Source organism: Calonectris borealis, chromosome 2 (genome assembly GCF_964195595.1).
Source record: "Calonectris borealis chromosome 2, bCalBor7.hap1.2, whole genome shotgun sequence".
In the NCBI taxonomy this organism is placed as follows: domain Eukaryota; kingdom Metazoa; phylum Chordata; class Aves; order Procellariiformes; family Procellariidae; genus Calonectris; species Calonectris borealis.
The window spans coordinates 165974518-166000718 of record NC_134313.1 but is presented as its reverse complement, the minus strand read 5'-3'; the positions used below and the strand labels follow the sequence as shown (position 1 = coordinate 166000718).

General features: G+C 47.2%; 1 protein-coding gene across 2 annotated transcripts; it reads left to right on the top strand.

Moving 5' to 3' along the window:
• VILL (villin like) lies at positions 1–23638 on the top strand. Of its 2 annotated transcripts, XM_075144277.1 has the most exons (20): positions 1–69; positions 1571–1645; positions 3699–3895; positions 5789–5897; positions 6226–6336; positions 7780–7979; positions 8067–8145; positions 9514–9612; positions 12136–12289; positions 13327–13427; positions 14101–14238; positions 14776–14934; positions 15816–15995; positions 16751–16896; positions 17610–17754; positions 18430–18618; positions 20904–20969; positions 21610–21624; positions 21884–22141; positions 23410–23638. In XM_075144277.1, the coding sequence occupies exons 1-20, from the start codon at positions 1–3 to the stop codon at positions 23521–23523; spliced, it is 2604 nt and encodes an 867-aa protein (XP_075000378.1). In that variant the 3' UTR covers positions 23524–23638. The 2 variants fall into 2 exon arrangements, with proteins under 2 accessions (XP_075000378.1, XP_075000377.1); XM_075144276.1 differs by lacking the exon at positions 21610–21624 and having other exon boundaries at positions 20904–20972.
• Positions 23639–26201: the final 2563 nt, after the last annotated feature.

Sequence of the window (26201 nt, the reverse complement as noted above, 5' to 3'; positions counted from 1 at the left end):
ATGACAGACGGCAACACAAATCTCCCAACTATCGAGAGAAAGCTAGGACTGCAGATATGGAGCATAGAGGTATGACAAGAGGCAATGATGGCATGTCCTCTGCATGTGTGTATATGTTTCAAGAAAGAGATATTCTCGGAGTAATCTGGGTAGGAAAAGAGGGTGTTACAGATAAGATACAGTGGGAAACAGGAAAGCCAACTTCTCCCTGTGCAACTTTCAACATGTTTTGGTTTCCTGCTCTGTAAAACAGGGATAATACTGACTAAGGAAATACGAATGTGGTGGGACTGAAGCTGTTCCTCCAGCACTGGAGGCTTTCTTACCCTCTTTGGAAACCAAAGCAAGGCTGCATTAGCACACCAGAAATGAATTACCTGTTTCACCAAACGAGGGGTTATGCACAGGTAACCTTAGTCTATACCAGCAGCTGCCATGGGGAAGGCACCCGTGTTTGCAGCAAAGGCATCCCATGGAGTCTACTTGCACTTCATCCTTATCTTTCCCACTCTGATTGATGGGTCACTGCAGGGAGAGATACTGCAGCTTGCGAGGTCACCTTCTGCTTGCGGTGGTCTTTGCTTTTGTTTTTGGAGCTGTGCTCAATTCTGCCTTTTTCTCCCCCAATTCACCAAGAACATTCCCCTGCCACGAGAGGGGGCTTAGAATGAAGTCCAGAGTCCACTCAGGGGAGCAGCGGGAAGGGGCTCCAACACATGTCTCCAAGTGGTGGTGGCCCTCTACAGGTCCCAGCTATGTTCCAAATATCACAGGGTCTCTCCCTTCTCATTTCTCTCCAAAGCACTGTACTAAGCTTCTTTCCAGAGGATCTGTAATTGGAGACGTGTTGGTTCACAAGGGTCAGGCTGGTATGCTGGCAAACAAGTCAGGCCACCAGAAGAATGTATGTCTCTAATTCCGGGGAACCACAGAGCCAGTTCAAGCCCAGGAGCTGCTTGTGTACTGGTGGATAGCACATCCAGGCACCTACACTGGGCGGGCATGGCTGGTTAATTGTGTACTTGTACCAGATGAAGTGTGCAATTATGGTCTGGAGGGGTGAGGGACACATCAGTGTCTTCAAGTCTGCCTTTTCTCAGCACTGCTGGTTGCTATGAATCCCTGGCAAAGTGGTTATCCTAACAAAGGTCTGAAAGTTAACCTTGAACTTAAGGGTACTGAGTAAAAACCATGCCCCAAAACTAAACCTAGGATGAGATGTGCTCACTCCCCTGGGAGATTCCCTACAAATGCAAGCTCTGGAGCACTTCAGCCTGACCACTAAGTCTTCTTGCTCTAGACCTACAGAATTGCAGAGGGGCAAGGAGAGTAAAAAAATACTTGTCAATCTGCCAAGCAGCATTATCATTTACCCCTCCTCATCCCTTAGTACTTTTGGGATTTACCCTGGAAGTGGCTTTTCCCACCCTATGAGCTCAGTCCTGGTTCTTCCTTCTCCAAACCCTAATCATCACCTTAATGTTTCATGCACCCCAGCTGTCCTGATTCACACCCACCAACTTCTGGCTCTGAAGTTCTAGCAATGACCCAAACGCTCATTTTCTTACAGAATATGAAGATGGTTCCTGTACCTGAAAAGGCTTACGGGACTTTTTTTGAAGGGGACTGTTACATAATTCTGCACGTAAGTAAGGTTAACAAACATCGGTCTCTTTGGGAGGCAACGGGTTCAACCCTTTTTGTTTAGCTCTGACTTGGATGCTGGGTGTCCAGCACTGTGGGTAACAGTGGTTGTGCATGCGCGTTCACCATCTAATCACGCACCTGAATTTACCGTGGCTGTTGCAAGAACACTGTATGTTTAGTCAATCAGAAGTCCAGAGGAACCATTAACTTAGTAATTCATTAAAATTATTTATCTGAGTCATGTCCAGACATGGCAAAATGGCCAGTACATTCCTGGCAAGCTAAATCAAGGCCCACATTTGCATGACTTATGGGAGTCTTTTGGGGATGTGAGAGGTGGCCAGCTGGAGGGTCTCATTTTCAGCAGATGATGTGGGCTATGGAAGTGTGCCACCTACTCTGCGTCATGCAAGCAGCAGAGAAGCTCTGCAGCCCTTCTCATGTCCCCATTAGGACACTTAATCTGTCCCACCCAAATTTGGTCCACACCTACCTGCAACCAGCTGAACCCAGGCTAGGCAGAAGCATGAGGAACTTCTGAGAACCAACTCTACTCTATGGGCTGTGCAAACTGCCTTGCGTTCCCAAAGCTCCATGGAAGGATGCACTCAGCTCCTAGAATTCCTTCCAAATCTCTTCATCTGCATAGAGCAATCCAGGCCCCATTGTATCAAAAAACATCCATACGGTGGAAACCAGAGGCATCTCCCACTTCCTAGGTCTGAGTGTCCCTCCTGCAAACATCTCCATCAGGCAAGAGACAGCAAAGCCTCCACTATCCCACAATAAACAAATGCACATCCACTATACGTCAAGCTGGGAAAGCAGGCTGGGATAGCGATGCAGAATGAGTCTCCTGCTCTAATTCCCCGTGCACACCTTTCGAGTGCTGAATCGATTTGGTAGCAGCCACCCAAAAACATGCTTAGAGCAGAATATAAGTGTCCTTGCAAGGAGCTGGCTATAGATACCAGTATAGATTTTGATGCTCACAGGCTCAGCTTATGTTACAATAGCTTCCCCAGGTAGAAGAGCCCTTAATCAGCTCGCTACTCTCCTTTGCCCCTGCAGATGGGAGGGTAAAAATGCTCATCTTTGCATTCTGCATCCTCACTGGAGGCTCTCCAAACACAGATTGTCTGCAGGACAATGGGACTTCGATCGTCTTCAATAACAATGTATTAAATTGAGCGATTTTGCCACAAATTAATTATCTGTGCCTAGAGGAACTGAGCTGTATTTTATTCAAGTTCTTCTACTGTGTTTCGCTGTGGTATCACTGCACAAAGCAAATAAACAGAATTTAGTGTCAAATCCAGTTTATAAAATGAGCTTTTATTACCTTTCCCAGGTGTCCATGATAGGGTTTAACACAGTAGGTGCTGAAAAATAACTGGCACAACTCACATAACGATAAGCACACCTGTTCTCAGATCGCTCGCCTCCTCTTTCTAGGCTATTGGTTTTTTTCTGTAATAAGATGAATCACAGCATGAACGCACAGGCTCAGCTTCATTTGGAGTTATGTCTGTTTTGCAAGTCAGCAGGAATTCAGAGGCAGTTTGTGTTACCATGTAGTGCGATATGAGAAAGAGAACAGGAAAGAAAGGATAGTATCTCCAGGCAAATAAATAGCAGTGTACATTACATTTTAAAAGGTGATCTATGAGAAAAGTCTCCTTTAAGCTTTAATATCAAACTCTGCAAAAGTAGGACAGGTTGAACACATTCATTTTTGTAATTGCACAGGTGCTGAGTTTTCCTTGATAACAAGAGCTGTAAAATGATAATATCAGACAGAAACATCCTTCAGTTTAATATGTACGTAAAACCCATAAATGCTTTCCTGAATAAGGTCTGTGGCTCCAGGCTGAACTCCCAGGGAGCATCCTAAGGCTCCGTCCTCTCTCCCCTTGCCCAGGAGAAAGGCAGAACTGGGAAAGGGCTCCATGGTCACTTGGTTTTGCCAGGTCTCCTTGACCAGCGATATTATTTGAAACACAAATATGGGCTGTGTCTTCATCCTGACTCGTCTTTCCCACCTCTTCCAGACTAAAAGAACCTCTCGCGGTTCTGCTGTGGATTTGCATTACTGGATTGGCAAGGATTCATCTCAGGATGAGCAAGGTGCCGCGGCCCTGTACGTCACCCAGCTGGACAGTGCGCTCAGGGGGAACCCCGTGCAGCACCGGGAAGTGCAGGGACATGAGTCTGAGACCTTCCAAAGCTATTTCCGCAATGGCATTATGTGAGTAGCGTAAAATACCCTGCAACGAGGTGGGTCGTGGTCCCTGGGGTTGCCTCTGCTTCTCTACATCTCAGAGCCATCAACATTTCAAAAATCTGAAAAATATGGATCAGCACTGAATTTGGTCAAAATTCAGAAGAAAAATTTCCCATTTTAAAAGAATTATTTATAAGCATTGAGTCTGGAACCATGTCATTCTGTTCTACTGGTCCTTTTCCCAGATACTTGCAGTAATTACACCTTAACCTCCCTTTTGTTCACCCTAGGACCTTCCTTCCTCTCCTCCACCCACTTTAGATTAATATGCCCACTCAGGGCACTTCAGACTAATATCCACCTTTAAGAGAAGTGCTTATTTGGCTCATACTGGGAGTAATATTCCTGTAGTGGAAAGAAATTTTGACTCTGAACTGTTGATAGATACTGTTGAAGATACTGTTGAATCCAATCCTGTGGTCTTTGCTCACTTTGGGGTCTTTGGAAGGTGACCCCAATAGCCGTCCTCCAGGAGGACCTTCATTGGCAATAAACAGCCTAAGTGCCTTCCTTTTAAACAGCTGAAGAAAACTCAGATGAAAACCCATCCTCGGTCAATACCCTATATCCCAATCTGGCTTTTGATACCTCTGTACTGTGCATCTCTACAACCTCTCATGAGTTTCCTCAGGACTTTTATCAGACAGAAAAGTGCTTTTACCCTCATCTTAAAGATGAGTAAGAGACAATGAAAGACTAAAATTCAAACCTTCAAAAACATGTAGGTTTAGAAATCTATTTGGAAAGCTATCTGCCTCTGAAATCAGTATGAGTGAGACTTCGTCTTGGTCTAAACCACATCCCTAAGGTCAATCAGGAAGTCTGAGGCAGAATGAGAAATTAAAGCAGGCTCTTTCCACACCTTGGAACTAATCACCAGAGCATCCTTCTGTGGATACGTTAAACTGGGCTGAACAAGTCTAAAGTACTGTGAGTCACTCACATGCCTGACCACATTTGCCAGTCTCCATCAAGCTGTGATAAAATACATATATTACCCACATGGCAAAAACTATAAGACTCTCAGCAATTGTCTCTTTTTCCCATAAATGGCAATTACATTTTGTCAATTATTACCGAAGTATGAACATTGGATCTGTTTTATAAAATAGTCTAGGATATGTAGAAGTGGGTTAGACTTGCCCAAAAACCATTAAAAGGGACTTCCTTGGGTGACCGTCTCCTCGCATGATGTGATTGTGTCTTCGTTGCAAAGTTGCACAGAAGGGAGGGGATGGCATCATGCAGTGAGGCAATCCAGTGCTAACAGCGGCTATTGCAAAGTGCGTGGTCAAGGATGGAAGAAGAAAATTGGTAGCTTAAATCTGAGAGAAATACGGTGTCCTGTACCTGTTTACGATAGCATTTTGTTCTGCTTATGGCAACCATTTCCTATCTAAGCTACTTTTAATAGAATAACTATTTTGACGAAAACCAAATTTTAGCAAAAAGTCTGTTTTCTGCAAAATCTGTTTCATTTTTTAATTTAATGTTTATGGAATATTTCAATTCTGAGATGCCAGTGCCATGGTTAGTGGGATTTTCAGTTTGGTTGAGTTATGTTTCCATTGCCATCCCTGACCTGCCTGTTCATCTGCACACCTTCTCCCAAGATGCACAACAGCAACACAACACCCATAACAGGCGGATGGACACCGTGAGGAGTCATGATCTGACCAGGGACCATGAACAGTAGAGTGAGGCAACACAACATTTGACATTCCATATTTAGGACTTTGAGATTATATTGGCTGTAGATTTTTTAGTTGTCACCAAAAGCTTGAGATGTTCTCAGAGGACAGAGGGGAAGGTATTTTCTAACCAGCTCTGATTCTTTATTCCCTGCTACAACAACAGCTACAAGAAGGGAGGAGTGGCTTCAGGATTTAAGCATGTGGAGACCAATATGTACAACATCAAGCGTCTTCTTCATGTCAAGGGAAAGAAGCACGTGTCAGCCACAGAGGTAAGAAGAAGAGCCCTCTCTCCTTATGGATCATTTCTCCTTGCCCCTCCTCCTACACCCATTTTCGACCAGGTTTGCCTGCTAGGTAGCTCATCTCTGCTCAAGGACCCCTACTGCAGGACAGTTTTCAAGACCTCGCTCAGGGGTTTGGTATTATCATGAGAGAAGCCATTGGGCTCAATGAATAGCTGAGTGCTAGAAAAATGAGCATGTCATTGCAGACCGGTTGTTACACCCCCAAGGGCAAGTTTGCAATGGCTATAACTAGCCTCCTGCAGCTCTTCTTGTCCTCCCCGGTTTGCCGAACGCTTTCATTTCCTCATGACAGGTAGCGCTTTCCTGGGACAGTTTCAATAAGGGTGATGTTTTCTTGCTGGACCTTGGGAAAGTGCTGATTCAGTGGAACGGACCCAGCTGCAGCATTGCTGAGAAATCCAGGGTGAGTACAGGCAAAAGCCACTTAGTTTACTAGCAGTATTTTTTGATGCCTGGAAAAAAAAATAGAGAAACAGCACTCAATGTTTGCACAGTGAAAATGTCAGTAAAACCAGCAACACAGACATGAACAGAGAAAATCATGGTAAATCTTCTAGTTGCCCATCTGCTGGTATCAGAGGCCAAGGGAAGTGCTTTGCTCCAGTTTAGACCTGGCCTCAGCTTGGGTTTCACGGGCGGCTGTGGGCACATCACTAGCTCTGGCTCCAGAAAGGCATCCAGCTCCCTCCTGGGAGGTCCATCTCCATCCCTTTGTGCCCTGTAGTTTGCGTGACATAGGACTAAAAAGTCATCAACACCGGTAGGTTTAGCTGCAGTAATTACCCCAGGGGTAGATGAATTTTAATATTTTTTTTTACAGCATCACAGGGAATCCCAGCTTGGTCAGTATGAGACAAGTAGGAATACATAGCCCAGGTGTTGGTAGGTCAGATCCATCGCTCTTAAGGCACTTTGCAAAGGTGTCATTATCCTTATTTTACTGATAGAGGAACCGAGATAAAGAGGTGTAATAAAACAAGATACGTCAATGGGGTCATCAGCAAAGTTGATGGCCAAACTCGTAGCCAGTCATTGTACACATCAAAAAGCAGGTGGGTCTGCTCTTCACACGGTGTCACCCGATGAGCTAGGAGAGGGGGAAACTTCACAGGGAAGGCGATTTTCCAGCACTAGCTAGAGGAGAAGATCCAACGGGGAGTGTAGAAGAGACAAAGAAACCCTCAGGACACAGGAGCACAAGCAGGTAGAGGGATGGCTGCTGTGAGGAACAGGCCATGGTTCATCTCAGGCAATCAAGCAGGTCATTTCCTAGGTCTAACAAAGAGGGTGCCCTTTCAAACCTATTGCAGTAAGAATAATGGAAAAAAAGAATTCAATGGAAAATGGAGGAGGTTTCAGCCTAATTAGTTGCTTGGCATTTCACGCTGCTTTTTTCACAGAAAACATCTACGTTTTTTGAATACTTTAAACATTTATATGTAAAATGTCACCACGGGGCACCCAGGGTCCTGCAGCTCTGCAGCATCCAGCCTCGTTGTCCTCAGCATACGTGCATCTCTCTCCCAGACCGTCTCACAAGACCATTGGACCTGCCTATGTACAGTCACACATAGGCAACGCCTCCTGTAGCTACCGCATTCCTGTGTCCTGCGGGAGCAAACACCGATAGCGACTATAATAAGCAATATTTTCCTGAGAGTTAGTTAATAAGCAGACGTTATAGACACATCCCCTTCTTTAATAGCTAAATTTGGAGAACATTAGAAGCTTCAGAGAGCTGTGGTAATCTGGCTTGGACTATTGGTGCTCGGTCATTGCTCTAGGTCTGAGGCTCGCTGAATTTGTTATCTGCATCAGGACTTACCCCCTGCTGATCCTTGTGCAGGGTCTCGCGCTGGCTCGCAGCATCAGGGACAGCGAAAGAGGCGGCCGCGCTCAAATCGGCATCATTGACAACGAGAAAGACTCCCCGGACCTCATGCAGATCATGAAGATGGTGCTGGGTGAGAGGCGCGGGGAGCTCCGAGATGCCATCCCAGATGCAAAAGCAGATGAGCTGCAGAAAGCCAATGTCCGGCTCTACCAGTAAGTCCGGGGATGGGCTCCAAACCCTATCCTTTCTCACAGCAAGCTCTGTGAAGCCTGACTCTGCCCTGTGACTCTGTCTTTCAGTGTCTACGAGAAGGACAACGACCTGGTGGTACAGGAGATAGCCACCCGGCCCCTGACACAGGATCTGCTCCAGCACGAGGTGAGAGAAAGCCTTAGCCCTTACAGCGAGAAAAGGATGCCGAGGCTTGCTTTATTTTCAGCTAAGCACCTGTTTCAATGGGATACCCCGTTTCCTGAAAATTACCCGCCCTTCCATCATTCGGGTTTATCAGGTGTCCTCTGAAAACAGGACAGCTTAGCCCTACTGCAACCTCCCGAGGTAGGAGGTGCATGGAAGCTGCTTTAACGAGAGATGGCAAATTGCCCCTCTCAGCCAAGGATGATATTAGCTTGGCAGAGTCAAGGATTGCTGCGGGCCAGGAATAAATTCCAGATGGAAATAAGGCTTCTTAATACCTGATGTTCAGGGAGAGCCCTCCATCTGCAGAGTTCAGAGCAAATAAATACTCTGCTCACAAAATCGTGAAGTTATATTTTCCTGCTGTAGCAAGTAGCTGGTCTCAGTGACCCACCCTGGGAGGAGATTCCTTACAGACCCTCTGTCCAAAGGCTTTCAGAAAACAGAGACTTGCCTAATATCCTGCTGGCTAAAATTTGGCAGAGAATTGCTCACCCTTCATTCTCTGCAGTGCAAACCAGCCTATTCCAAAACAGCGTTGTGCTGCAAGGCTCCAGCTCCCTTATTCACCCTGGTGTCAGCCTTGTTAAATCTCAGTCTCCCTTTACAGGCGTATGAAGCTTTTGCTTTTCTTGTCAAACTTCAGTCTGGAAAATGAGAAGCCTTTGGTCAAACAGTGGGTTGTGAGTTTGGAGCACCAGCTCTCTGCAGTGGAGACAGGTTGCCATCTCACCCCCTTTGGGTTCGGGATCCATCAGAATGATGCAACACTTGTAGCTCCAGATTGGGGACACAAAACAGACATGCAGAAGAGGTCTAACTTGGACTTTTCCTGCTGCTTTAGTAGCAGATTTGGCATAAATGAGCACCACCATGTGTAGAGCACACCACATGCGTAGAGCACAGCAGGCTGAGGATGATATTTCAGCATACACTTCTCCTGGAGCCTTTTGGAGCTGGTGTTTCTGTTGGTTTGGGAACACCTCTCATGAGATGGTAAGAGCCAGTTTTGAGCAATGCCTAATATTTTAACTCATTGCAGTTAAAGGGCAGCTGCCTGGGTCAGGTGTGCTCTCAAAGTCAGCGTACCCGTGAACGCCTGCACTGTAGGGTTGATGGTAGTTGTATTCCATTTATGAACCACAGTAAATGCATCCTCTGTTGCCTCTGCTAATGGTTGCACCAGGGTTAGAGCTCTGAAAGGCAAGGAAATGAGCTAGATCTACATCTAATCTAAATCTTCAAGAAGGATCCAACCTGAGTAGGCTACAAATGAGGACCTTTGCCTGCACAGAGCTCTTTACGTCTGTTTTTTCTGTTTCACCTCAGGACTGCTACATTTTAGACCAAGGTGGTTTTAAGATTTACGTCTGGAGAGGAAAAGCCTCCAGCCTGGAAGAGAAAAAAGCAGCCTTCACTCGAGCTGTGGTGAGTTGTAATATAGTGCAAACAATGTCGTGGGAGGTTAACTAAATGCTAATCTAGATCTGACTGCTAATTACAATTAAGTGTAAGTCATGAGGAGCTGGTCTGTGTAACAACAGAGAGAGAAATTAAATGTCTAAGGGAGGCGTGATGACGTAAACACAAAATTGTTAGTCATCAAATTGCACTAGAACTAAGACCTGCCACTAAAACTAGGAAGAAATTAATTAAAGAAAAGCAAGTATAAAAGAAAATACTTTGTTACACAGTAAATGGTGAACTTCTGGAATTTGTTGATTCAAGAGGGGGTGGAGTCAGAGAGTATCAGCAGGGTGGAGATGGGATTAGACAAATTAGTAGTCAACAGGTCCAGAAACAGATATTAAAGGGGCTCTTATATCCTCTCTAACATCCATGACCCAATATTGTGGATGCTGGGGAGAGTGAAGGGATCATACTGAGCCACCAAGCTCATGTGCGCTCACTAAAAAGCATCTCTTAACGTCACTGTCCCAGGCATGGGCCACTGCTCTGGCCCTGAAAGGCATCTTTGGTGTTCCCAAACAAGAGTAACACCTTGGGCAAGTCAGTGGGGAACTCGATTACTTGGACTTTCTGGAAAAGCCAGACCTTATATGTAGGTGCTACAGGCCTCAACCGCAAGTCCATTACAGGCAACAAGTCTTTTTCACAACACCAATGGGTCTGGGCCCAGGTTCTGCGTGTGAATTTGAAGATGATACAGGGCTCTTCCGTTGGGTACAAAGAGATCTGTTATTAACTGCTATTAATTGAAAGAGTGGTCAAGCCTTGGAACAGGCTGCCCAGGGAAGTGGTTGAGTCACCATTCCTGGAAGTATTTAAAAGACGTGTAGATGAGGCGCTTAGGGATGTGGTTTAGTGGACACGGTGGTGTTGGGTTGACGGTTGGACTCGATGATCTTAGAGGTCTTTTCCAACCTTAATGATTCTATGATTCTATTCTAATTCAGATTGGCCAACCTGACGCAAGACCAGGGCTCATGTTAAGGTAGAGCACACCAACATAGTGCCCCGGCACTTATGCCGCTCCTCCAGATGGGCTGCCATGCAGTTATTTTCTGGCAGAGCATGCCTCAACACTTCCCTTCAGAAAAAAGTAGCCTCAAGGGCACCTGAGCGAGTAAAGCATTTGGTAGTTTTTTTACAAGTTGGCATGTTGAAGTGGAGGCTACAAAGGAACTTCGTTTTTAATTCATGTATTCACTTATGTGAAGACCATAAACGGCCTCATCTTCAATGAGATCTTCCTAGGAGATACTGAACTTCAGTGGCCCCACCTTCAATAAGGTCTTACCTGGAGACACTCAGCTTCAATACCGATTGCACCGATTCTCAGAGAAGAAAAGCTTAGAAAAACTTTGCCTTAAAACTTACCTTGAAGTCCGCTATGCTCCTTTCAAAAGCTTAACTCAGATGGTTTTTAGTAGGCAATCAGCTCTGCAAATTCTGGCCCTGAGCTACACATGTAGAACAAAAGATATCTCTTTCTTTCAGTGTGGCAGGTGGGAGGGATGGGAAGACCATCTGCTCTGCTTTTCCCTGGGGGTAGTGTGTGGCTGCAGTATTTACAGCAGAAGATGAATGCTCAGAAGCACACAACCAGGCTCCTTCCCAGAACCACGGCTGTCAGCACTGTACCTCCAGGTCATCCTGGAGCCTGCCGAGATAAACACAAGAGCAGTTCCCAAAACTGAACAATGACTTTGGCATTGTGGCAGAACACAGATCATTTTCTTCCCTCTCATATTGCATCAAGCACCTCTGTTGAAGTAGTCTTTTAACTCAATAGTAGCTCTATCGCAAAGAAATAATTAATTTGTTTTTAGGGAAAAAAAAAAGACAAAAACCCCAAAGATTTGTGAGATTTTAGTCCCTTCAGAACACACATCATGCTCTGGGGTACTTAGCTGCCTCCATGTCTTCGCTACCTTGGCATGCATGCTCTCCATCACGCTACAGGGAGGACAGTCTTCCTGTTTTAGAGAGGCACAAAAAGTTTGGTGAAAAGCAAAGAACTGAACTAGACTCTTGGATCATGGTCACAGCCCATCACTGCTCCCTCCCCTCCGCTCCTAGATCCATCACCAGAAGCCACCAGAAGCCACCTACGGAGCTGTCTGAGACAGAGGAGGCAGCTTTTTATTAGACCCAGTGAGTGAGATTTTCTTCAAGACTAAGGTGCCATGTAGAGATTAAGTTTAGGATGTGATCCAGGTGACCAGCTTCTAGGGCTAGGGTTCAGTCTAAACACAGAAATAGACACGGATACTACAGTGAGAGCTTGTAGACACCTCCGTTTATAAGTCTGAATGCAAGTCTTGGGGTGAATCCTGCCCTTGGTCACACCACTGTGTTCAGTGGAGGACGTTCACTCTTTGGGCTGGTTCAGGTCCACATCCCTCTTCTCATGTCTGTAAAAAACTCAGTGTGTCCCCACTAATATCCTTTTTCAACCCCACTAATGTTCTTTTTCCACCCCACTAGGGTTTTATCCAAGCCAAAGGCTATCCTTCATCCACCAACGTTGAAGTGATCAATGATGGAGCAGAGTCAGCCATGTTTAAACAGCTCTTCCAGAGGTGGACAGAAAAGGACGAAACGCAAGGACTGGGCAAAGTCTACACTACTGGCAAAATTGGTGAGCAGTCCTGGCTTTGGCTTTCCTACCTGTGCTAAGCAACAGCTGAGGGAACATCATTCACATTAACTGTCTCCTGCCTTCCATATCTTGAAAATCCAGTGCACGTTCTTCTCACTCCTTGTTTTCCACCTTCTTCAGTAGATGCAAAGGATTCAGCAACTGAACAACATTCAGAACTGCTGAGGCTCCTTATGTGAACAAAACTGCCACTTATTCCAAATGTAAATGTTGGCAGAAGATCACTCTCGTCTGAAAAATTGTATGCAAAATTTCACACTTGCAGAACTTCCTAGTTTTCTTTATAAAGGGCTAATGCTGAACCTGATAAGGAAGTGTTGAACAACATTCTGCTTTCATTTACACTGGCATCCACCCAAGACCCTCCTGACGTCAATGGAATTATTCTGTATTTACACCGGGTGTAAACGGTGCCTCAATTTATCAAGCTGCTGAAGTGAATATTACAATGCATTAACCCCAAAGAGTAAACAATACTGAAGAGAGAGAACTTGTTGATGAATGAGGGGGTGGTGACGGAGATGATGAATGTCTCCATCAATAATAGCTTGAGAGCCACAAATCTCTTCCCCTTGCAAGTTCTCTCTTTTCTCTGCACCTCTGTCTCTCTCCGTGCTGTCCATAAATACTCTCTCTCTTTATCATGAGCTGGAGAAACGTAGCCATTTTATTTCTGAAAGCCTCATTTTAAAGGGAGGGAAATACGTATAGGTTTTGAAAACAATTCAGAATTTTCAGTCAGGAGACAACTAATATTTTTACCAGCCAATCATCACTGGAACGCGCTATACGACCAGTTGCCAGCCTGTAACAGATCAACACTGGAGTGTGTGAGCTCTTGCATATTCCAAAATCAACATTGGCTTACTGGTGGCAAGAATGGCTTCTTGCAACCGCCGACCGGGTTTTTCTTGCGTGTATAATGACTGTGTGTGTGTGCATGAGGGTGATGCAGAGGGTTTGTACGTTATTGTGCATTCACTGGGTTCTTGTTTTTATTCTGCTGGTGCATGCAGCCAAGGTGGAGCAGGTGAAGTTTGACACCACTCAGCTCCACGCCAGACCAGAGCTAGCTGCTGAGCAGAGAATGGTAGATGATGCCTCCGGGGAGATAGAGGTGAGAGCGCTCCTTTTGCTGCCAGAAGATGCAATAATCAGGGTGTTTCCAAACACCTCTGCCTTTTCACACACAGCAGTTGTACGGAGCTGTGAAGGTGTGCCCACCTACCCTCCCCAAGGAAGCATGGCTGCAGCCAGAGCAAAGTGCTTGCCAACTCTAACTAATGCAGCAGTTTAGCTCAGGGGCATTTCTCCTCCAACCCATGACCAATGGAGCAAAGCAGTCACCAAGATAACTCCTGCCATGTGTGTGGGTCATGAGACTGATGCAGTCAAACCCCTTCTCACGCTGTCTCCCAGTTATGTCCATATCAACCAAACTTGCGCAGAGCAGAGGTCCCTCTCCCATTCCTGTGGCCTCCCATGGAAGATGGAGCTGGTTGAGAGAGGGGCTGTGGGGCTGAGAGGGACTTGGAGGCTGCTCCTCCTTGAGGGCCACCGACTGCTGAAAGTCCATTAACGGCACATGTACTGTGACAGTCGCTGGAGAGACCTGACTTTGCCAGCAAGCACTTAATCAAGCTGGGGGAACATAGGCTGGCATCCAGGAGAGAGAGAAAGGGTTACCTTTCCAACCAAAGACCTGAACTTCAGTGGTCTGCTAGCAAAGGGGCTGTGCTCTGTCTTCACGTTGACTCCACTGCTGCTCACCAAGATGTTTCTTTCACTAGGTGTGGAGGATTGAGGACTTGCAAATGCAGCCAGTCAATCCCAAGACATATGGGCAGTTCTACGGGGGTGATTGCTACCTGGTCCTGTACACCTACTTGAGATCAGGCAGGCCTCACTATGTCCTCTACATGTGGCAGGTAGGTCAAACCAAAGCAGAAGAGACTGTTCTGTGTCTGCTGGAAGCCTGAAACTGAAGGAAGAAATTACATGCAAAAATCCCAAGCATCCAGAAGAACTCACGTGCCCTTTGCTCCATTGCAAATATCCCAAGTTGTGCTTTGTAGGCAGCATGGACACTCTGAGACCCATCTGGCATCAGACTGAGAGCCAGCAAAGTCAGACAGAAATAGTGAAGGATTACAGTGCTGAGGTCAAACTTTGTAGTCTTTCAGATTGTTCCTTAAAGCCTCAGCTCCTGGAGTCATGTGAGTATATGAATAGCTCTGTTTTCCTTTTTAAAGTATATTTTCCTCCCCTGGAACGCAGAGAAAAGCTTTGAAAATGGGATGCTAGAGGCTCCAAAACCAGAATGCAAATGAAATTCAAATATCTTGTAGTTTTAACTCTGATCTCATGATATTGTATGCAGGGCTTGGGATCGGCAAGATGTTACATTGTGCAGAGCTTTACACCCTTCACCTCATCACGCTGTACGTGGCATCTCTCTTCCCCAGGGTCGCCATGCCTCTGTGGATGAAATCACCGCCTGTGCCCTCAATGCCATCGAGCTGGACAAGAAGCATGGGGACGAGGCTGTGCAGGTGCGCGTGACGATGGGCAAGGAGCCCACACACTTCCTGGCCATCTTCAAGGGCAAGCTGATCATTTACGAGGTAAGGTGGCTTTTTGTGCGTGGGCAAAGGAAGGTGCAAGGACCAACGATGGCTTGGCAGTTGCAATGGAAATAATCCAGAAAAATGGGCTGGTATTCAGAAAAGGAGCCTGCCAGGCCTGCATGGGCGGGCAGATGGAAGTGGTGGAACCTTTCTACTACTTCCCAAGTAGTCTGAACACCATATGTATAAACACAGTCCTGGACTGACCCAGACTCAGCTGCCCACTCCTGAGCTCCAGCATTAATGTGTGATGTTCTTTCCAACTCTATCCAAAATGTTTTGCAGAATTACAGTAAGAAAATTGTGCTGTAAATTAGATAGCACAATCCAGAGAGGGTCCTCCAAAATATCCTACAGTTACATGATTTGAATTGTCTCTGCCTTAATTATATCACGTTAACTACTAACTCACTTCACTTGCTGCTTTGGCTGTCGACACCTGTGGTGGAGACATTGCAAATGGCTGGGGAAGAGGAGGATTGCCCTCAGCTCTCAGTGTTGGTCCTACCAAACAGGTTCTATGGCAGATGTTCAGCTAAGCCGAGCGCAGCTGGAGATCAGAGTCCAGCTGCCTTGCCCAGTTTACATGACAAATGCTTTGCAGGCACTAAGATCTCATATTGAACTTGAGCATCTTGACGGGAGCTGGTCAAGACTCAGAGTAATCGGGGAGAAATGTGGAAGTTATGATATGTGGGTTTTATTCTGACCTGGAGGCAGAAGGTATTTGGATTTCCTCACCTGCTCTGTGCAGGACCATGGTCTGCCGTTGCAGCAGCGGAGAGGTCTGTAAGCCCAAAAGCCTTCTTCCAGTCGCACCCTGGATTTGCGTGTCCTCCTCACCTCCCAACACCATCCTTCCCTCTGTTTCCTTGCAGGGTGGCACAAGCCGGGCTCAGGAAAGCAAACCCGAGCCGGCGATCCGCCTCTTCCAGGTGAGGGGCACGGATGAGATGAACACAAAGGCCACGGAGGTGCCGGCCCGGGCCTCCTCGCTCAACTCCAATGATGTCTTCCTGCTGACAACCAGCCAAGTCTGCTACCTGTGGTGTGGGAAGGTGAGACCGCAGTGAGGCCAGGGGAGGCAGCCGAAGGAAGCCAAAACTGCTGATGTGGGGCTCGAGTATCCCACCTCCACTGAGCTGTGGAGGTGTGTCCTTGGGCAGACGGCCCATTAATTTCATCGGAGGAAGGTGCACCCAGGAGAAGGCTCCATCTGGGGAGGATCAGCAGTAACACAGCCCTCTCTCTACAGAAGTAACCCATCTTGGGGTTCACCTCACCTCATTTTAGATGTTCATACAGCTTTCAGATGAATAAAGCACCCCAGGTTCTCCAGATGTAAGAAATTAGCCAGGATAAGAGCATACTCATTTATCCTGTTTTAGTCATGTGTTTCAGCATGAGATGGTAGCTCAAACCGAAGCAGGAGGGTTGCCCAGAGAAGTTGCGGATGCCCCATCATTTCAAGTGTTCAAGTGTTCAGGTTGGATGGCATTTTGAGCAACCTGATCTAGTGAAAGATGTTCCTGCCCATGGCAGGGAGGTTGGACTAGGTGACGTTTAAAGGTCCCTTCCAACCCAAACCATTCTATGATTATATGAGTTTTGCTCTAGATGCCATTGGCTGCACTGAAAGTCCCGTCAAGCACTGCAAATGGATTCTGAGTGACCAGCTCAGATGAGACCCTCAAAAGCATTCAAGCAGGTCTAAAACTCTCCAGAGAAGGGTAGGACCAAGCCAGCTTTTCCCCACAGATAAATTTTGCCAGTCTGTCCCTAACTCCACCTCAATCTTATGTCCTGAACACAGGGATGCAGCGGAGATGAGAGGGAGATGGCAAAAATGGTCGCTGACATCGTTTCCAAACGGGACAAGCACACCATTTTGGAAGGACAAGAGCCAGCAGAGTTCTGGGAAGCCTTGGGAGGCAAAGCACCTTACGCCAGTGAAAAGAGGTAATAGTGACCTGCTTGTTCCTCTGGGCTTGGCAATATTAATCAAGGGATCAAAACTTTGCTGGAAAGTGAGGAAGCACTTTGATACCATGTCCTCACCAAAGGGAGCACCAGGTCAGAATATCGCCAAAAGCTTGGTCAGAAACCACACCGAGATGTCTCTTTCCTAGCTTTTGGGTTAGACCTGCTGTGAAGTAGGAGCTCCAGATCCACACCCTGCAGACAATGGTATGCTACACCCTCCTTTCCCCACAGTAAATCCATTCCATATCTTGTCATAAGGGCTACATGAGCCACATGCTCCATTTCCAGCCATTATTAGCTTTATGGGCAACCCCAGAAGATCCATGAAACTAAACCCGCTTTTGAACAACCCGGATTTCTCCAGCCCTCCGGGCAGGTGACCTGTTCCTTTGCAACCAAGTGATCTGATGTGGCTTTCACCTGACAGCAGGCTCATCTCCACAAAGAGAGAAGGCTTCTGCTTTTGCCGTCTTTGGGTGGAGAAAAAGTTAACTTTAAAAATTGCTAAAATGGTCCGAGAATCCCCTGAGACCTGACATTGCCTGGCTTTCAGGCCCTCAGAAGAGCGTTGCCATGTTCCCACCTCTTCCATCAAGGTCATGACAAGTAGCGGCAGGGCCCCGCGGTAAACGAGGAGGGAAAGGTTTCCATCTCTCTTGCTTTTTCTTTCCCTGCCATGCACGAGGAAGGTTTCAAGAGCAAATCACACACTACCAGCCTCGCCTCTTCGAGTGCTCAAACCAGACGGGTCGATTCATCATGACAGAGGTGGTGGGCTTCTGCCAGGAAGACTTGGACGAAGATGATGTCATGTTGCTAGACACATGGGAAGAGGTCAGCACTGACTCCCCCTCCTCTTCTCCCCAGACATATTTTCAAACAGGTTATGGCTTAATTTGTTTGAATCCATAATTCAATGTGAAACCGAGGGCAATATGCTTTCTGTCCCATCTCCAAACCCTTCACCATGCTTGGTCAGACAAGCAGGCGTATGTCCAGTCCTTCTCACCCAAGTACAAAACAGGAGCGAGGTAGTATTGCTCGCCCTGTTTCAGAAAGGAGGAAACGGAGACACCTGGTCCATGCCTTGCTCCAAGGCAAGATGAGCTAGACCTGCTCCAGTTTTTGCCAGCTCATACAAGGGGGTGGCACCCAGAAACCCTCCCCCTCATTTCCCAGCACCGATGGTGAGGACTTGCTTTAGACTATTGGAAACCGACGCCGAGGGGTTTGCTTTCTGAGGCCGTTTGATTTTTCGGCCATGCAAGGACTGAATTTAGCTACCTTGAAGCTTTTGAGAGCTGTTTTCTGAAATACTTAGGCTTTGGGCCTGTCTCAAAAGCAAAATCCTTCTTGGCTGGGAGGAAAACTGGGATCAAAATCCCAGGGGACTATTGGGAAACAGCAATTCCTGTCTTATCTCTGCTTCACTTGGCAGGGGTGAACAAACAGCCGTGTCTGCACAGGTCCTAACTACTTACTGATCTTCAACACCTTCTCTCCTTGCAGATTTTCCTCTGGGTTGGCAAAGCCTCCAACACATACGAGAGGAATGAGGCCATTGCCTCGGCTAAGGAGTATCTCAAGACCCATCCGGCAGGGAGAGACTTGGCAACTCCGATAATACTGGTGAAGCAGGGCTACGAACCCCTCAACTTCACAGGATGGTTCAACGCTTGGGACCCCTACAAATGGAGCGTAAGTCGCTGGAAAAGTCCCGCGGTGTGCACACGTGCTCAGCGGTGCTTAAAGGGCGTTAATTGTCAAGTGAACATATCCTCTATGGTGCATGGAGGAAAACCTCGCTATGACATGGCCTGAGCTTCATGGCTTCCTGGTGCTACCTGAGCAGCTTCTACTCCTTCACCAGCAAAAAGTACCTGTTTGGTGAAACTGAGGCTTTTGCAAAGATAAGTGAATGTGCTTGAATTCACAATATTCACATTTTTATTTTAAAAAAGATTAGGTTCCAAATCAAGTTTGTGATTTCAGCCAAAAATGGGTTGGGGCTACTAGTAGTAAAATCAAGTTCACAGTTGAAACAGAAGCACCCCACATCATAAAGAAAATTGCAAAAAAAAGTGTTCATTTTTCAAAATGCAGCCAGAGAGAAAAATTTATGACCCAGCTTTAAGGGCAAACTGGCAAAATGAAAGATGTGAGCAGACAGGTCTCCTGTTCAGGTTTGCAGACTGCCGATCAGAGCACAGGAGCTCCTGAGCCAGGTCACCCTTGGTCCCTACAAAAAAGCCTTCTTCTCAAAAGGAGATTTACAAATACCAGCTCCCTGCTATACAGAAATGAAAACCTGCCCCAGGAGTTGTCTGGCAAAGAGAGAGGTCCTTCCTCTCCTCTTTCAAACACACTGGCTTCAAATCATCTCAGGACTATAATGTGGAGCAGAGATTTGCTCATGTGGCCAGTGCACGGGGCCCCACCACGTGTTGTCAGGACCCAGTCTCCAACCCTGGTTGTGCACAGCGTGGTCGGATGGAAGAAGGAGCAATGCACTAACCCCGTGCAGACCATGGACCAGCCGGTCCAGCCAGCCTGGGTGCTCGGTGCTGCGGCACGGAGTGTATTGGAAATAAAGGACAATCCTGGCGGGGCTTTGGTGGTTAATAGAGCCAGAGTATTGATTCAGAGCAAACAGCGAAGTGGAAGCAATACTCCCAGGCGGTGCACCTAAATTCCTGCCACCCGATGGCACTGGTGTGCACGGCTTAAGAATAAAAAAAAAAAAAAAAAAAGAAAGATGACGGGCAACTGGGAAAAGCTCCGCTCCCAGCTGGTGTTTTACCAGACCCTGCCCAGTCAGCTGGTGTTTTACCAGACCCTTCCCCAGTGAGATCGTCCCTTCTCGCTCCTGTTTTATTCTAACATCATTGTTCGGCCAGTTCACAAGCGTTCCCCATCTTCTGGTTGCCCAAAGGGCTGTGAGTGAAGTCCCATGCTGGAGCCTGCAGGTGGGACAGCCAGGGCAATGGGGTGAAGGTCCCTAGGGGACTTCCCACTGCAGGAAATCTCGTACGGAGACACTGGTTTTTTCCTGTAGCTGGGTTTGCATCGTCTTTCTTTGCAAGCAGATATTGTTTTCTTGACAGCCAGATTTGGACATGTAAGACAGCAACTCCCAGAGCACTGGCCCTTAAAACACTGTTGATGCTTAGAACTAAGGTCAAAACTTGTTTTTTTCTGAGGAACTGCTGAAAAACAAGGATACAGCTCATAAAATATGTGCCTCTAAAAATATCCCCCGTAGGCAGCTTCAGCAACTACAGACAAGCAAGCCAAACTGTTGCCATCCCAGAAACATCTGGTGTGTGTGTTCATTGCTCAGTTTTGGGTCTAAATCTGTTTGCTGTGCAGTCCCTGTGTTTATGTTGTTTGTTCTTGTTGGGGAACTTTGTTGGATGATTCTGTTAAGAACTGACATCTCCTGGCTGCTTAGGAAAACACAGTCATCAGCTTTGCCAATATATCTAGTATATTCCTTTTTCAGGAAATAAGAGGTAGCTGGTAATACACGGCACCAAATTACAAGAAGTCAGGGATTGAGGCTTTGAAAAATCTGTTGCTTTAGCTAAATTAATCAGGGAAGGTAAAAAAAGGAATATTATTTTATCCCAAATTTTCATGCATTGAAAGATTCATTTAAAATTTAAAAGAATTAAATCCAGCAGTAAATATGATTTCTCTTTATTTGCTTTCTGCTCTCTGAAGTCTTCACATTTCCTGTTTTCACCTGTTACTGTACAACTCCAAAGGCTAAAGTCCATTTGTTCCTTTGTTTTCAAGTGAGAGCTCAGATTCTGGCACAGTCTCCTGATTCCAGGAGCTGGGGTTTGCAGGAGGCACCAGCTGCCAGCTCAATGGGCACCACTGGGCTTTAAAATTCATATGACCTCCTGACCTCGTTAGAGAACAGGAGCATGTGCTAATTAAAGGCAGCCCGTGCTTCTCACAACTCTCTTTACCTTTAGGATGGCAAGTCCTATGAGGAGATGAAGAACAGCTTAGGAGACGTGTCGGCTATAGCTGAGATCAAAGTGGTGAGTGGCTTCTCAACCACATGGGTGGGAAACACCTGGGTTTAAACACCGCCACGTCCCCCAGCCTGTTCGCACGAAGGAGAGGACATATTGATCGGAGAGGGCATGGGGATGTCAGGCTGTCAGGATCAGAGCTGTGCTCCTCTGTGGAAGGCAGAGGGAGACATGATTAATAACCCCTAAATACACCCAGATCTCCTGGGCCTTTTCCAGTCCCGTGCAGAGGCATCTGTGGGAGATGGAGACTGTGGGAGATGGAGACTGGCCAGCTGCTTTCTAAACTTCACATGCAAATAAAAGTGTGTGCAGCTAAATAAGCATTGTATGAGTAGTTTGCAGTGCTGTGGCCCCTGAGACCCCTGAGACCCCTGGTCAAGAAGGGCACAGCCCAACGGGAGATCCTACAAAACACAGAGGAAACAAAGTCCCAACAGTCCCAAACGTGATTGTCACATGGGGTGGGTTCTGCCCTGGACAGGGGCAGGAGGAAGGCTGGAAGGAAATGTGAGGGGCTTTGAACCGGGAGAGACGGCAATCAGGGAGGGGTACACAAGTAATTTAGATGTTTTAGACATGGCAGCTATCTAATCTCACCTTCTGTCATCCCACACACACCTTCCCCTGCTGTTACCTTGAGAAAAATGAGACTACTGTAAGTATCTTCAGCTATTTCTAAGGGCTCTCATCAGTGCTGGGCTTTTAGCAGTCCTAACATCAAGATGTAGCATGGATGGAGGTGCTGGACTAATGTTTTAGTTCGGACGTTCTCCTTCCCACTTTGGAGCAACAGACCAACAGACAGTCTGTGCCAGAAACTGTCCCCCCAACAGAGAGAAAGATTCTGGGATAACCCCCAAGTTGCTTTGCCAGAGCTTCTTGGCCTGACAAGAATGTTTTCTTTCATTTGGCAGGACCTTAACAACATCAGCCTGAACAAGAGAACCCCCAGCATGACCAACTCGGATGGTTCAAGTATGGCAAGTGCTTCCCCAGAGTATAAATCACACTTCAACCACAGCGACAGCAACAGCTACACCAACAGCAGCAACTACGACAGCAACAGCAGCCCTTCCCTGGTGCCTAACGGTGAAGGAATTTACCCCCGAGAGGTGCTGATGAACAAGACGGTGGATGAACTTCCAGAAGGCGTGGATCCCACTAAAAAAGAGGTGACAGCATTACTGGTTTGATGCCTTTGTAGTTTAACCTGGAACTTGGTCATTGGCTAAGTGTGCCAGTACTTTAGGCTGTTAAGTCCTGCTTCAGGCTCAAGAAGACGCTGGCTGGACACATAGGTTTTATCAAAAAGCAGGAGCTTCAGGTGAGAGGAAATTGTGGTAGTTTTACCCCAGTTGATATATCTTTTTTTTTTTTTTTTTAAGAAAAAACTTATTTTAAATATTTAATTTTAAAACAGTTTTTTTCTGGTAGAATTGTTTAATTCTGCCTCAAATCCTTGAAGGGACAGAGTTTCAAAAGAATAGCTCCTGTGAGACAAGGTGACACAGCTGAGAATGAAGCCAGGAGTTGCATTTTGTTTCTTTTAATTTGAAACTCCTTCCAGAAGGGATTTCTTTTTTTTTTTTTTTTTTGTCAGAAAGCTTGCATTTCAGCAAAGCCCATCCAGGGACGGGGAGGGACGTCACATCTCCAATTTCTGATCAGCCCAAGGATTTTGGCAACGTCTGTAACTGAGTCCAAGCCAGTGGCGGGGGGGACACAGGCAGCCGATTCCCTCCACTCTCTACAACTCATGTTGGACCAGTATCTTGCCCCAGCAGATCTCCTGGCAAAGGCCAACACCCACAGCCAGAGAGCTGGTCCACGGCCGGGCCAGCAGCTCTGTCCCACGGCAATGCCCGCGTGCTAACGTTGTATTTCAGCTGGGCTGTACGTGAGTGCTTTCTTCTAGCCAAAACGCTGAGGAAAACTCAACCTCCATTCCCCACAGGGTCTTCCTCAGAATCACTGATGAGCCTGCTATCTACACAACTTTCTGTCTTTCCAGCAACGGGAGGGAACATTTCCAGTGGAATATTTGCGGGGGGGGGGAACTGAGCGAGGGGGAGATGCTTTCACTGTGAATCACTACCTAAGAAACTACGCAAAACTTTGGCCAACAGAACTTCTCCCACGCATCATTAGTTGTTCTGGCCTCAGTATGATTAGCAAGGACCAAATTCCAGTCAGAGCACGCTAACCTCTCAAAACCAGGGATCCCTTTGGGCTGGTGGGCTTTTATTCCCCTGGTGCTTTGAGAAGTGGGATGAGGAACAGATGCTGGGACGTTCCACTTCCCACCATGAGGACAGGAGCTGTTGGCCTGGAGTCAGGGGTCAGCACTGCCAACAGTGAGGAAGGGATGCAGCCGATGGAGGTGTCCCAGCCTTTGCAAAAGCCAAAGCCGACCTCTCCTTGCTCTCTCCTCCCACTGCAGTACTATCTCTCTGATGCTGATTTCCACGATATCTTTGGGAAGTCCAAGGACGAGTTCTACCAGATGCCCAAATGGAAGCAGCAGAATGAGAAGAAGCAATATGGACTCTTCTGAGACCGCAGGGGCCATCTGGCATCCAGTGACTCTGGGACCAACCCTTGCTCTCGTAGGAGCTGCAGGGAAGAAGTACAGACGTTTGCTCAATGAACCCAACCCAACATCTCAATCAGGCCAAGCTTCAATGCAGTTATTTCAGCAGCCACTGTTAGGGGCATGGCTCCTTTCTCCCTGCAAACCCTGAACCTAAGGAGGCAAAAGCTTTTGCAGGAATGACTTGGCAGGATGTTTTAGCCTCTTTTTGACACTTTATTGCTGACAGCCATGAACACAAGTGTGTGTCACACAACTGTATTGTAGCCTCTTCTTTCCTCTCCCTTTTGCAAATTGCCACGTGCACAAGGTCATGATCTTCCTTCATTTGTAGAAGTTTAAAATTAGGCAAAAAAAGGGGCACTTGCAGCTGCTATGTAAATTCTGGGTGGGGAGAGGAGGGGGAAGCCCTAGGAGGACAGAAGGAGAGCCTTGAGGTCAGGAAAAAGTTAATGGAGTAGCCAGATGTGTGATGGGGTAGCCCATGGAGTGACACCAGCCAGTTCTGTCCCTTCTCCCCTTGCAGAAGAACTACTTGTCGAAGGACAGCAAGAATCAGCTGCAGAGTAACATGCATAGCCCAGGGCAGGTAAAACAAATGAGAACCTGGCTTAGAAAAAACCCACTTATTAAGAACATATTTATTAGCTGATCTATTTCAAGAGGATAATGAGACTAACGGCTAGGCACAGCTGCTGATTTTGACTGTCAGACAAGACTCAGGCTATTTTTTTCTCATTCAGACAGCATCTCCAATCTCACCTGGCTTCCCTGAGCACATCTGGGTGCAGGTGATCCTAAGAGTCCACCTGCCTGCAGACCAGAGGCTTGAGGAAGCCGAGAGGGTTTGGGGTATGACCTGAGGCAGAGTATGTCCCACTGAAGGTTTCATCAGGGCTCCATCCCTGTGATGTCCATGGGGCTGAGAGTGCCCGTTCTGCACTGCGAGCTCAGTCTGACTGGGGAGGGCAGGGGGAAATGTGAGCGATCAGTGATTAAGGGATTCAGCTGTAAACGAAGGAAGAAAGACACACGTTTATAAACCCAGAAGATGTGGTTTTGCAGCTTTACCCCATTTCCAACCTGATGGGTGATTCCAAATAAACAGCCAGCAGCATCACTATATGCGTCCTTGATCAGCCCGTAGGGTAGAACAGCAGCAGACAAAAGCTCTGCAGGGCCACAAATCCTTCAAATACCTGGGCCTTAATGGGATTTGGGATTTTTTTGAAAAGAAAAGAACTAACTGAGCAGGTGAGGCCCCCTCTGTTTCCAAACACCACATGGCCAGGACCATTTGTCTCCCCATGCCCATGTACCCTGCTCCTGAAGCCCCCTTGTTGCCCATGAACAGGGGTACTCGGCCGTTCAGCAGTTGGCCTGACTGCCCACCCCTGCTGCAGGGATGTGGGGATGGAGCTGAGGAGCTGCAGGAGGCTGTTGGTTGAGGAGCAAAGAGCTCACACGCAACACCTGGGACCATGCAGTAGTGGTGAAGTGTCACCACCTGGCTGGTCTGGAGGCAGGGACCTCCAGGTGATGGGGTCTTCTGGACAGATCTTTGTGTTTAACATTTGTAGTTACTTCAAATAAGCCACAAGCCCATCATTACCTCCACGCTCCTGCCACCACTTCATCCCATTTCTGCTTGAGGGTCCAGCCTCCTCCATGCAGAATAAGGTAAGAGTCAAGCAGAGACACAAATCAGCTGAATTACCTGCACGGCGGCTCCTGTTGTGTTCACGCTGGATACAATCAGTGCACATTATCCCTGTTTCAGCCTCTACTGCCACTGCTGGAAGCAACAATATTTGCATCGCCCCGCTGCGGCGTGCTCCTGCCAGCTCCCAAATTAACGAATTGCACGTGCTACTCAATAAAACACAGCGATTCCACCTATCAGCCATCGCTGTAGATCTAACAAGCATCGTGCAATCAAATGGAGAGCGGTGGAAATATAGTTGGATTAGGGAGATTAGGACGGTTCCCTGCAAGTTGCTGTCATTCCTGCTGCCGCGATGCTTACCAGCACACATGAACGGAGCGCTCCCGCCAGGATTTGGAAACCAGCACGGGATTTTACAGATAATAGATCCTTTTGATACTTGGGCCTGTTGGAAACTGCTGCTGCTCTCCTCTTCTCATGGGGAGAGTTGGTTTTATTCTCTGCCTCTGATTTCTAAAGGAAATCTTCTCACCCACATCCTCCCTTTCACGCTGTTGTCGCTTTTGCTGTGATGTCTGGTGGGCCATGTCCTGTTTCTGCTGCTCTTTTCACCAGAGCTCTTCCCTAGAGTGGGGCTCCGAAACTTCCTAATCTGCTCAGAGATGAGGTCCCTCAATAATGGCATGGACCATGTCCCTTCCTTTTGGGGGAGAGAGGAGACCTTGCAGCATTGTCCATCATGCTCTGGTCCATCCCACCTCCATCTCAGCTGCTTTCCCACCTGCTCCAGTAGTGTTCCCCCAACTGTACCTACCTAATGAGGGATGTTCTCTCTTCCCATGGATCTTGCCTACCTTTATTTAAGTGCACAACAGGCAGAGGAAACCCTGGCTTCTCTGTGTAGTCCATCTAAGCCCTCTCTGACCCTGGATAGTGTGTTTCTGCCCCCACATCTCTCCCCACTCCCTGTCCCCCA